The 12,789-nt window shown below is 48.8% G+C and overlaps 1 protein-coding gene and 1 long non-coding RNA gene across 2 annotated transcripts in view; both read right to left on the reverse strand.

Moving 5' to 3' along the window:
- Positions 1–354: 354 nt before the first annotated feature.
- On the reverse strand, positions 355–6,032 carry LOC112411788 (uncharacterized). The gene is made up of 2 exons (XR_003005693.1): positions 1,480–6,032; positions 355–1,238 (listed from the first exon to the last, which is right to left on the reverse strand). It is a non-coding gene; the product is annotated as an uncharacterized LOC112411788 (long non-coding RNA).
- A 1,969-nt stretch (positions 6,033–8,001) lies between these two features.
- Positions 8,002–12,789, reverse strand: part of WWP2 (WW domain containing E3 ubiquitin protein ligase 2) — a 122,094-nt gene continuing 117,306 nt past the window's right edge. Inside the window, exons 19-23 of the mRNA XM_024763090.1 lie at positions 12,563–12,683; positions 12,120–12,224; positions 10,590–10,686; positions 10,327–10,399; positions 8,002–9,840 (exon numbers count right to left, since the gene is read on the reverse strand). Of these exons, the coding sequence (XP_024618858.1) occupies positions 9,741–9,840; positions 10,327–10,399; positions 10,590–10,686; positions 12,120–12,224; positions 12,563–12,683 (496 nt within the window). The 3' untranslated portion in view covers positions 8,002–9,740. The remainder of the gene's footprint in view (positions 9,841–10,326; positions 10,400–10,589; positions 10,687–12,119; positions 12,225–12,562; positions 12,684–12,789) is intronic.

The raw sequence follows: 12,789 nt of genomic DNA on the forward strand, positions 1-12,789 counted from the left end.
GCTGCTTGGGCAATAAATATACAAGGTTTTTCTCTGCCCTTCTGATAGTTCATGCTTTGATTTTCCTCACTCCTGATTTCTTTAAGGGCCATATCCAGTGGAGTGATGGTAAATGTGTAACAACCAGGTCTCTAAAAAAGAGGAGAAAGGATGTTGATTTGTGGCCTTTTGCCAATTTCCCTGGTGTAAATACTCCCACCATGGCTGATTTCAAAACCAACATGAATTGGGAAAAGATGCATATTAGCACACCATTACATACTATTACCTAAATATGGATACAAGAGCTAAAAATAACCTCAAGAACACAGATGATAGTAAACCATAGTAAAATGATTAAGCTATGATGCATAGTGAGTATTTATTACCCTTTTCAGATATCATTTATTTCATTGTAAATTTATACAATTTGCCTACTGCATGAGAATCTCTGGTAATCTGTGTTTTTAAGAAACAGGTGGTCTCTGCACATATGGAAGTTAGAGAACCTTTATTTTGATGTAGATAAACCTACCAACTTTTTGCCTTATCGTTAGCACTTTGTGGATCATATTTAAGAAGTCTTTTCCCAGCTCAAGATCTCTTCTCATACATATATGTCTATTACACTCCACAAAGTGTCTTCCTTCTCTGCAACTTAGCACCAGTGTCTACCTCTCTCTATATGCTACAGCTAGTATCTGATCAATGATAACATAATTTGGCTAAACTTTTAACCAAAATAACTAACTGACATCCTCAGTTCATCTATTATCCCCTCCTTCCTCATTTTCAACCCTGGCTTTATCCCTACCTCTTACCCCACAGCAGATAAAGACTCCAGTACTGTATCACACACTTGAAAGTTGCTAAGAGAGTAGCTCTTAAATGTTCTCACCACATCCCAGACTTAAATGGTCTCAACAACAACAACAAAGTGCTAACTATGTGAGCTGATGGATGCATCAACTAACCTTATTGTGGTAATCATTTTGCAATATATACACGAATCAAGTCACCACATTATACACCTTAAACTAACACGTTCTATCAATTGTATCTCAATAAAGCTAGAAAAAAAAATACTTATCCAGGGGTTTCCTGTAGCCCATGGCAGACAGTCGATGCCTCAAGGATCTGTGCCCCTGTTCAAGAGTAGGGACGGGGGACTTCCCTGGCGGTCCAGTGGTTAAGACTCTGCACTTCAAATGCAGGGGGTGCAGGTTTGATCTCTGGTCGGGTAACTAAGATCCCACAGGCTGCACGGTACGGCCAAAAGGTAAAAAATAAAATTAAAAAATATTTTTTAAAAAAGAGTAGGGACAGCATAAAAGTTTAATGCATATGCTACTTCTCCCCCACCCCATAATACCCCATATTTTAACCAATGTGAACCAATCACAAGAGTTGGCAAACAACCACGACTATAAAAACCGAAAGTTCAAGGATGAAATTAATTCCCTCCCAGAAGAAAAGGACACTTCTATACCCACAACTCACCAGGGCCCAGATGCTCACGAGGGAGGCACCACTGAGGTGGGAGATGTGCCCCTTGAACCAACCCCCATGGGGGTCCCGCGGTTGCAAAGGCCGTCCTTCAGGTGCATTCACTGCTGCAACGGCACCATCTATCCTACTGCTCACCCTGTGATTGTACAGAAAATTGACTCAAAATTGTCCTTGAGAGACTGGACATGACTCTTGCCAACTGGGTTTGGCTGGAAGCCCAGATAAGAATGAATAACAACCCAAGGCAGAGCGCCACAGTCGCAGGCTGGGCCAAACCCAAGGCCTCTGAGGCCATCAGTACTACCCGGGAAGTGATGTCAGGCCATGGGCTGGGGGCGGGGATTGAAATGACTCCCACTTCCCAGTATTTTCTTTCCCCAAGAAAAGGAAGAAGAGTGATACTGGTACTTTTCTGCCTATATTCCTGGTTAGTGTGATTTTTTGAACTACAGATAATCTCCATGCCATGGCTCTTTCATTATTAAAAATCATGGCCACATTCAGGACCTGGGACTTGGAAGAAATGCTAATCCAAGGACATTTAATCTGACCTAGGATAGTGTATCAGTTATCTATTGCTGCATAACAAATTACCATAAACTTTAGTAGCTAAAAACAATACATATTAGTATCTCACAGTTTCTCTGGGTCAGGAGCCCAGGCAGGGCCTAGCTGGGTCCTCTGTTCAGTGATGCTCACAGAAGACCATCAAGGTGTTGGCTGGGCTGCTGCCATCTCAAGGTTCTAAGAGCGTGTAGTTGCTGGCAGGATTCAGTTCCTCACGGGCTGTTGGGCTGAGGGCCTCAGTTCCTCACTGGCTGTTGACACAAAGGGGCCCTCAGTCCCTTGCCATGTGGGCCTCCCCAGCATGGCGGCTTGCTTCATCGAAGTACACAAGCCAAGAAGGCAGTGGAGAGTCAGCTAGCAAGTAGATCCAAATCCTTTCTAAATTAATCGCAGGAAGAGAGAGCCCGTCACCTTTACCATATTCTATTGGTTAGAAGCAAGTCTCTAGACCACTCCCACTCAAGGGGAGGGGATTATACCACAAGGGTGTGCATACCAGGAGGGGGTCATGGGGGGCCACCTAAGAAGCCTGCCTCCTACAGATAAAAACAAGAATTCACCAGGGTAATCCACAATCTACTACAGTGGGTTTTTCATTTTTAATTTCAGTGCCTAATGAGAGCCTTAGAATAAAGATCATGTTAATAGAAAATATAGAAGTAAAACATTCCTCGTTTATATGCAGGACTACCTATTGCTCCCAGTGGCTTTAGGGATAACAAACCAAAACAAAACAAAATCCCTAGAGTTAGGAACCAAGTCAGTGCTCCTAAGACGTGAGGTGCAAAATCGTGGCTGATTAGCAAAAACCAGTTCTGACATGTATTTATCCTTTCTCCCTCCCAAGACCCCACTAAAATGAGAGTGAATGAATGTCAAAGATTTCCCATTTTACCCTTGCCATTTGGCCCAAGTTAAGAGGTAGCATCTGTAAGGTGGACAAGGGAATTCGACACATTTCTGGAAGGAGGAAAGCAGGAGCAGCGGCTGGGCAGCAGGAGCCCCAGCTTCAAATTCATGTGGAAGGAGCTTAGCCAAAAGGGTTCTGAGCAGGGAAAGGCTCAGGCCTAAGATCAGAGTTAGTGCCATGGGGGTAAACACGACAGCTTAGTCGAAAGTCTATATAATGAAACAGCCAAGCCCGCTTTGGGACCTCTCTGCACAGCTGCAAGCTGCCCACAGGCAGACCTATAGAAAGGAAAGGAAGCTAACTGAGACAGATAGCAGATGAAGCATCTCCTCTCCCTCTCCAGCCTCACTAAAACAACAGTGAAGAAAGCTTTGTGAAAGTCTTAATCCACAAAGGCAAAGAGAACATAAGAGGATTCAGCAGTGGACAAGGTTGTTTAACAAAGTGTTCAAAGGTGGAGTGTAACCAACCAAGGAGAAGTCTTAACCTAAGACACTGCAGAGGGAGATGCAGACAGAAAATGAGCGAGTCCTCACAGAGACTCAGTACGTAAGGGCAACAGGAAGGCAGGAGGGGAGGAGAAACTGGGGTAGGTAAAAGTTTCTACACAGAAGGGTGGGATACAGGTCCCCATGAAGCCCCATACAGCTTGGCTACCTCCCCTCTGCCAGCTGCAGAAGACCAGGGGGCAAGTGGAGCCCCAGGCTCAGGGACCCGAATCAGAGCAGAGGGCCAGGGGGAGAGAAAAGGTCAGGTCAGTGGCCAGGACTCTGAGAGCCCCGGTTCCTTCCTGCTCCTTGTTCCCAGGAAGCCTACAGGCAGGTTACCTGGCTCAGGTACAGTCTCCCACTCAGGTGGGGAGCAGAGGACTCATCTCTGGAGAAACTGATCACCCCAGAGAAAAGACCCCTGCACAGTGATATTTAGGGCCCCATGAAAAAGCCCACTTGCCACCTAATACCCTTACAGCAGAGACTAGCAGGCAAGAGACCACTCATGAATGTCTTTCTCTGAAATAGGGAGCCAAAAATTTTGAGTAAGGAGTTATTCTTTTCCTCCTTCTCCATCTGCACTCGCTTTTTCCTGTCTAACGGTTTTGCAGCTGCCACATCCTGTCCTGCTGACCATCCATTCCAGAGTCTGGTCTTTGAATGGCAGTTTGGGGCCCTGGCCTGGGGGGGACATAGGAATGTCACAGATCCAGGCCAGAACCAGTGGGATGGTTTGGCTTAATGAGTTTGCCTCCTTGGGCCTCCATCTTTCTCAAAGCCACAGCCAGGTACACAACTGGTGCCCATCTCCGCTGAACTCTCAGCCACCACTGCCAGGCTCCAGGTGCAGCCGACCCACAGTTCGATCTTGCCCAACGTTCTGCATTTTTGTTTTATTTATAACCCATGGGCTTATTTATCTTGTTTCTGAACCAGCCTTTTTTTCTGTCTTTTTATATTTTGTGTTCCCTTTTTATATTATACATTTGGAGCCGAGAAGCTGATCAAGTCATGAGTTCATGGTACCATCCTGATGGAACCCCACATTTTGGTTTCTAGTACTATTTTACACCAAAAAGAACCAGGGCTCCTAGTGGAGTAGTTGATTCTGTGTTTGGGCAAGAGAACTAGTGTTGGTACTAGATGTCATGGAGACCATCAAGTATATCTGGAGAGGTGACAAGAGAGTCGAGTTGAAGGGGCCAAAACTGTGACAAGCAGCAAAAAGAAAACAATGATCATTGTCACTGGGACCAGCTGAGTTGGAGTGAGGCCCTGAGTCCATGATGACGTTCAGAAGGTACAAAAAACAGAAAATGTGCCAAAGACAAGTCGCGTGCTCCGATCTGAGTCAGCTGATTGGTGCTTGACTCGTGCAGCATGGACCACAGGAAAGTGACCTTGAAAGTGACTATGAAACTTAAACCAACCTCAGAATCAGAGGGACGTGGAGAAAAGAGTATTTAAAACTAGACTCATGGGGGAGAGTGTAGGGAAATGAGCAGAGGTAATAACTTTGGGTACTGACTCAATTTTTTTCCCCAAGATGAGGCTGGGGCCTTGTTGTTGCCAAGTTCAGCTGAAGATCAAGAAGTGCCTGCTATTTGTAAGCATTCCTCTGAATGGAAGCACGTAGATCTTTAGCCTAAGTTTTTCTAGAAGGATGATGTGAGCCCCAATATAGAAGGGCAATATACCAGATCCAGTGAGGTCCCACCTTACATAAAGTCTTGAGCCCCAATGGGGACCTTGGGTGACAAAGGGAGTCATATCTACTCTTCAGTTCCAAAATAATTTGTAGCTTTGGCTAATTTTATCAGGAACTTACTACAGCGTGTAGAGGTAGGGAGGCTTCCTGCTTGTCTAATTTAACTTGAAACACTTAAGAGTAAGAAAAAAAAAATGAGGATATAGTAAAATCAAGGATCAGTAATTAGAATCCCTAGGGTGAAAGAGCTGTATGAGGGAGAAATAGTTGTACTACATTATACCATTTTGTTCTGGAGTAAACAGCATTTAGATCATCATAGTGATATAAACATTTTTCTTGCTTTTCAGTTTTTTGAATAAACCTTTAGAAAAGTACAGACTTCATTATGGTTACAAAATAGAACATAAATGTTTTTAAAAAAAAAACAAAAAAAAACACTATGATCATGTAAAAGCAAAAGGGCAGATGCCCAGAGTTAGGAGATGGAAAAGTGTAAAAAGAGCCGGAAGAACAGACAGGAAGCTCACAGATCCAGTTCGCAGAGTGGGGAGGCAAGGGGTCCTGTCCAATGCTAAGGCTGGTAAAACAAGAACCTTTTTGAAGGGCAATTGAGTAGAATCTGTTGGGATTTTAAAGTCTATCTGGAGGGATCCGAAAGAAAACAGCAACAACAGTCGCCTCTAGAAGGTGATCAGAATGCCTGAGGAACAAAATAGGGGGGCTTTCACTGTGGACCCTTCCTGTCTTGGACTTCTAAACCGTTTTTACAACTTTGAAATAAAAATAAAGGTGCATACAACAAACACATGAAAGAATGCTCAACATCATTAATCATTAGAGAAATGCAAATCAAAACTACAATGAGATATCATCTCACACCAGTCAGAATGGCCATCATCAAAAAATCTAGAAACAATAAATGCTGGAGAGGGTGTGGAGAAAAGGGGACACTCTTGCACTGCTGGTGGGAATGTGAATTGGTTCAGCCACTGTGGAGAACAGTATGGAGGTTCCTTAAAAAACTACAAATAGAATTACCATATGACCCAGCAATCCCACTACTTGGCATATACCCTGAGAAAACCAAAATTCAAAAAGAGTCATGTACCAAAATGTTCATTGCAGCTCTATTTACAATAGCCCGGAGATGGAAACAACCTAAGCGCCCATCATCGGATGAATGGATAAAGAAGATGTGGCACATATACACAATGGAATATTACTCAGCCTTAAAAAGAAATGAAATTGAGCTATTTGTAATGAGATGGATAGAACTAGAGTCTGTCATACAGAGTGAAGTAAGTCAGAAAGAAAAAGACAAATACCGTATGCTAACACATATATATGGAATTTAAGGGAAAAAAATGTCATGAAGAACCTAGGGGTAAGATAGGAATAAAGACGCAGACCTACTGGAGAACGGACTTGAGGATATGGGGAGGGGGAAGGGTGAGTTTTGACAGGGCGAGAGAGAGTCATGGACATATACACACTAACAAACGTAGTAAGGTAGATAGCTGGGGGGAAGCAGCCGCAAGGCACAGGGATATTAGCTCGGTGCTTTGTGACAGCCTGGAAGGGTGGGATGGGGAGAGTGGGAGGGAGGGAGACGCAAGAGGGAAGACATATGGGATCATATGTATATGTATAGCTGATTCACTTTGTTATGGAGCAGAAACTAACACACCATTGTAAAGCAATTATACCCCAATAAAGATGTTTAAAAAAAAATAAAATAAAATAAAGGTGCATAGTCAACCGTCCAACTCCAGGACTGCCCCCTCCCAGAAGAGCAGCATCGGTGCACAAGACCTGACCAAGAGCCTCCACCAGCAAACTGTTGGACACAAATACAATGCCCGTTAGGACAAAGATGGTTGTGTTACAGGACAACCATGACATGGGCTATCACACACTAAAGAATTCACTGGACCTATGTTGACGAACATGGAAAGGTGTCCCTATTAATATCTCATTTAATGAGATGAGTTGCTCAGTATGTGTAAGATCTCATTTTTAGTACATTTTAAAATTATACGTACATATGATTTATACACACAAAAATAGTCTGGAAGGACAGCAAACTGAACAGCAGTTACTTCTGGGGATAAGAGTGGGGAGAACAATTTCGACTAGAGATGTCTTATTGGAATTTATTATGAGACATCTGTATAACGTGTGGGCTTTTGTCGATAATTTCCTCAAAGTGTAGCTTTGGTGCTGGGGGTAGTGAGTTCAGCTGATGAACTCCAGGGAGGAGATGCTCTGCCACCTCTGCCTCCCTCGGGAAGAAGCCCGGTGAGAGCAAGGCCTGATCCACAACCAAGTCATTTCCATGTCAAAAGCATCAAGACTGCACTGATGGGTCCTATCTGGACCTTCAGGTGTTCAAAAAAGTGGGCGGCAAGCCCTTGTCTGACTGTGATGAGCTCAAGATCAGGGGGTCCCTCTATGATCACGGAACTCAAGAAACCCCAGGAAATGTTTCTCGAATGAATGACTGCCCATAACACTGTCCCCAGGAGCCGGTTCCTGAAGCCGGTCCAACCTGCAGGCTCAGCTGTTGGTGCTCTGGCTCCACAGCAACTGCTCAAAGAAACCCAGGCCAAAAGGGTGCTGTGAGGCAACTGACCGAGGGCTGAAGCCTGTGATCCCCGGACGAGGACTCAGCCACCCACCAGAAGTGTGGCTGTCTTGGTTAATGACACACACAACTCTCAAAACCAGCAAGGTCATGGAATGTCCGCCCCTGTCTGGACCTAGAGGGTCTGTGAGGCCTGGAGGCCTTTTGTCTGGAGGACAATAATTTTGGACACATCCACGCCAACACCACCCACAGCTGCTGATCGTTTATTGCACAAGAAACTGGCAATACCGAGGCAAGGGGGTGGGCATTACAAAACAATCTGGTGACCAACTCAGAGCTACCAAAGGGCATTCCGTACAGACACCTCAGTTATATACACGTATGTACACACCCACACCCACATGACAACACTCTGCACACGCGTGAGCCTGAGGCTCCCAAACCCCGCAAGGCAGCTTGCACCCCAACCCCCAACATGGTGAGACACCGCAGGGAAGCACTGCCAACGATTCGAGGGAAGAAGAAAGGTTGGGCTGCAGTGAGCTGAGCCACCCGAATCAGCACACACAACAGAGCCAACATAGGCCAGGGGGAAGGACGAGGACCTGGGAGCACGAGACTGTCCTCAGAAGACCACGTAGCCAGTATGAGGGCCTGCATGGGGGCCCAGCAACAATCACCACTCCAGCATCCCAGAGGAGAGTATTCGCCTGGAAGATCTCAACACACAGCGGGATGCCCACGGCAGAGGCTGGCAGGAGCTCCAGCAATCAAGTCAGACAATGGGCAGCAGCTCAGGGCCCTTCTGCTGGCTTCCAAGAGCATCGTTTCCTCTGTGCAGGTAAAGCTGCACTTCTAGGCAGAGTGAACACACTCTACAGTAGCTGGGGTGCACTTCATTCTCAACCCGGACGCATGTGCCGCCTGGAGGTCCGGGGGCTTGGCAGGTCAGCCCCACGTGCCCCGTCACCCCATCTAGCAAAGGGAGTTGTCTACTGGAGGCGGAGAGGTCGGGGTGCCACTCAGGACAACAACCCCCTTCCCTCTCTGTCAAGGGTTGGGGACAAGGCTGCTGGGAAGCTGAGCCGCCGGGTCAGGCCTGCCTGAGCTCGTAGAACTGCTAAGCAGGTTCCTAAGGGGAGCAGCTGTTTGGGAAATTCTTGGACCAACAGTGCTGGGTCCCTCAGGGTCCCAGCCATGCCTGGCGCACCAGCTCCTTGACAGGAAGTAGTGACAGCAGCATACCAACAACAGAACACAAAGCAGCCCTACACACAAAATGTTTCAAGTGTATGTAAATGGGAAAAGAAAGTCTGAGGGGGTTTGCCGTTTCCATCCGCAACACCCAAGCAGCTGGTACGACCCTTTATCTGCTGGAAAGAACCAACTGGCCAGCAATGAGTGGAGGGAGGGGCCATGCTGCTCAGCCTCTGCAGCTGGAGACGGCTAGCGAGGGACGAGCGGTGACCTTGATCTGGAGCTCCGCTCCCTCAGACCTTCATTTATACAGATCACTGGAAAAGTTCTATACAAAACAGAACCTCTTTTACTGACAAAGACCGTGGGCTTTGTTAGCCCAGAACACCTACCCCAAGTGGTCGGTCTCCTTCTCACCTAACCAGCCCATGAGGCCTAGGGCTGCGGCATGGCGCGCCCCACCTTGCACACTCACACACACCTAGGATTGGTCTCGGGGGAGAAGGAGGGTGAGCTCTACAGACAGGGTCAGCCCTCCAGGCTTTGCAATGGTTGATGGGGCCAAGAGTGACATGGGGGCTTTATTCCAGACTGCCACCAGCGGGTAGGAGGGTGGGGTGGGCAGGGCCTCTTGAGGTCAGGCTCTTCTGCCACCAGCCTGATGACAGTGTGGTCCTGTGCAGGGCCGCCATCCGCAGGGGCCTCCCGGGCTGTGCGGCCAGCAGCTTCTCGGGCAAGCAGGACTCAAGACTACATATGTGCTGGGGGTGTGGGAAGGGGCAGCCTGAGTTACTCCTGTCCAAAGCCCTCGGTCTCCTCGACAGCATACAGCAGCTTCTCCTTCAGCTGTTCGTAGCTCTTGTATGGTGGCAGATCCAGCCGGTTGAAACTGTTGAGAAAGGAGAGCAGGGCAGTCAGCACAGGGAGGTCAGAGCTCTAACAGCCACAGGGTGGGGTCAAAAGAGTTCTCAGACTGTGGCTCGACCACAATGCCAGCCAGCCAGATGCCAGAACAGGGTCCCTGAAGGCTGTGCTGTGTCCCTGGACCATGAAGGGGTCAGAGGAGGCAGGGCTGCAAGGGAAATGGGGAACCACAGGCAGGGGGGGACTCAGGACAGCAGCTCTTTGCTGACTGGAATAGCAGTGTTTCAGTATTTCATATCTGGTACGGCCGTCAGGGCACATAACTGCTGTCACAACTTCCAAAAGATCAGAGGCCCAGGCCCAGGCCCAGGAGCCCCTCCTCCCCAAACCCCAGAACTACACACAAGTTGCCCGGGTCAAGGTCCTGAAGCCACCTTGCCCACAGGGCTGCCCTCAGTGGCTCATCGGGTCTCAGGTTCTGGCCACCTCCCACCAAAACCAGCACACTCACCAGGTGTGGCTTCTGGGCAGCCAGGTTTCCTTGCCAACCTTGTCAATGCAAAACTTCTGTGGTCCATTGCTACCTGTTACCCAAAGAAAAACACATTATATATAACAGGATGGTCCCTTCCTAAGGCAGGACCCTCCGACTCCACCACAGATGGTTCAGCCCCCTTCCCTGGACTTGCTTCCAGGAAGACACTAGGTCCTGCTCCCGCTTTGAGCTGTCCTCCCCTCCACCCAAGGGTGCGAGCAGGGCAAGTGAAGACATACCAATGAGTTCGGTGAATCCCCCAACAGGCAGGCGGCAGGTCCCAGTGACAAACTGCAGCAGCCGGATTCTCTTCTCATTGTCCATCTCCTTCACCACCTGGAACCCCGCAAGCCAAGGCGGAGTCAGGGCCCCCATGGCCCAGCACTTCGCCCTGACCTGTAACTCTCCAGTCAGCCAGGGCCCCTCTTTAGGGCTGAGAACATGGAGCCCAGGCTGGGTGGGAAGGTGACAGCCAGTACCTGGGAAACCCCAAAGCTGCTCTAAGAGGCTGTGCTTATAGACCGTTCCCACCAATCTATGTGATATCTCTTGGTCTCAGGGACACCCCAGGCCAGGTAGTCTCCTTTCCATTCAAGTTCCACTTCTAAAAACACACTAAGGGTCTTCCCTGGTGGCTCAGTGGTTAAGAATCCACCTGCCAATGCAGGGGACACAGGTGCGAGCCCTGGTCTGGGAGGATGCCACATGCCATGGAGCAGCTAAGCCCGTGTGCCACAACTACTGAGTCCACACACCGTAACTCTGAAGCCCACGCGCCTAGAGCCCGTGCTCCACAACAAGAGAAGCCCGCACACCACAACAAAGAGTAGCCCCCGCTCACTGCAACTAGAGAAAAGTCCGCACGCAGCAACAAAGACCCAACGCAGCCAAAAAATAATTAATTAATTTTAAAAAATGCTAAGGATGAGACTGACTGCTTAATAGGTACGAGGTTTGTTTCTTTTTTTTTTTTTGGCTGCACTGCATGGCTTGTGGGATCTTAGTTCCCCAACCAAGGACTGAACCAGAGCCCTCATCTGGGCCCTCGGCAGTGAGAGCTCGGAGTCCTAACCACTGGACTGCCAGGGAATTCCCTGTATGAGGTTTCTTTTTAAGGGAGATGAAATGTGCTGGAATTCGATAGTGGTGATGGTTCCACAATGTTGTCAAAAGCTACTGTAAAAGCCACTGAACTGCATACCTTAAAATGCTTAAATTAACATGGTGAAGTTTTATGGTATGTGAATTTTACCTCCATAGAAAACCTATATACGCTCATTCTTTTTTATGTATGCTATACTTCAAAAGGACCACAACGACAAGACCCACTCATATAAAGGAATCGATTCACTGTAACCAGGACATCAAGCGCTTTCAGTTTCCCTGGAGCAAGCCCAGGCTTTCCCACCCCACCTGGCTGGAAGGAGACCACGCAACCCACGAGAGCTCTCCCTCCTGCCTAAACCACCCCCCCATCCACACACACACACATACACACACACCAGCATTGGGAGCTGGCCCACCGCTGACACCTCCTGTCAAATGCAGTGGCCACGACCCAGCTGCAACAGCTCCTTTTGTCCCAAGGCTGGGTTTTTCATCTCCTTTTGCAAGTTGGGGGAGGTGAGGAGAGTGTCAAAGATGAGGGAGGTGATCACACAAGCGTCCTCAAGCTTGGGGTCGAATCAGGTCTCGCTTTCTGTGGCGACGGCTCAAACATCCCTGCCCAGACCCTCACCCTGACTGCAGGGACCAGACCCAGTACCCACCTGCCAGAACCACTGGATCTGCTTGCTGTTCTTGGTATAGTGCCGGTAGATAGTGTTCTTCTGCCAGTCGCTCATGTCTATCTCCTGCATGCCGCACAGCATCAGCTGCGGTGGAGAGAGAAGGTGTCAGGCACCCGGCGCCAGCCCTTTCCCCTGGTGCGCCATGCCTCACCCACTCCCTGGCAGATGAAAGCATCCCACACATCTTCAACTATTTCTGCGGGCAGTTTTAATAGTATGGGTAACACGTGGACCCCCTGCCGACAAGGGCCCAGGTGAGGGCAGGTGCGAGACCCAAGTCAATGTTATTCGCCCGCTGCCACCGTCCTGGGAGAGCGCAGGGCTTTACTGGTGAGTCGCTGTGGGTGCGCGGTGAGGCTATCAAAGGGCAGGACAGCCCCAGGGGCAAAGGGGTTCAGGGTCCCAACAACCTCAGCCCTCACCTCCAGCTCTTTCTCGTCAAAGTAGCGCAACCACTCCAGGGGGGCCACCTCGTTGAAGCCATCCAGGAAGGCCTTGGTCTGCTCTTCCACGCCTCGGGTGAAACGCCAGTCAGTCAGCAGCCTGTAACCAAGACCGGGCGTCGGAGGAGCCCGAGATGCACTGCCTAGGAGGCCACCGCCAGGGCCTGCCAGGGGGCTGCTATCGGCAGCTGAGAGTTGACCTCGGG

The sequence above is a fragment of the Neophocaena asiaeorientalis genome, unplaced genomic scaffold, assembly GCF_003031525.2.
Source record: "Neophocaena asiaeorientalis asiaeorientalis breed wild unplaced genomic scaffold, Neophocaena_asiaeorientalis_V1.1 scaffold678, whole genome shotgun sequence".
Lineage (NCBI taxonomy): Eukaryota > Metazoa > Chordata > Mammalia > Artiodactyla > Phocoenidae > Neophocaena > Neophocaena asiaeorientalis.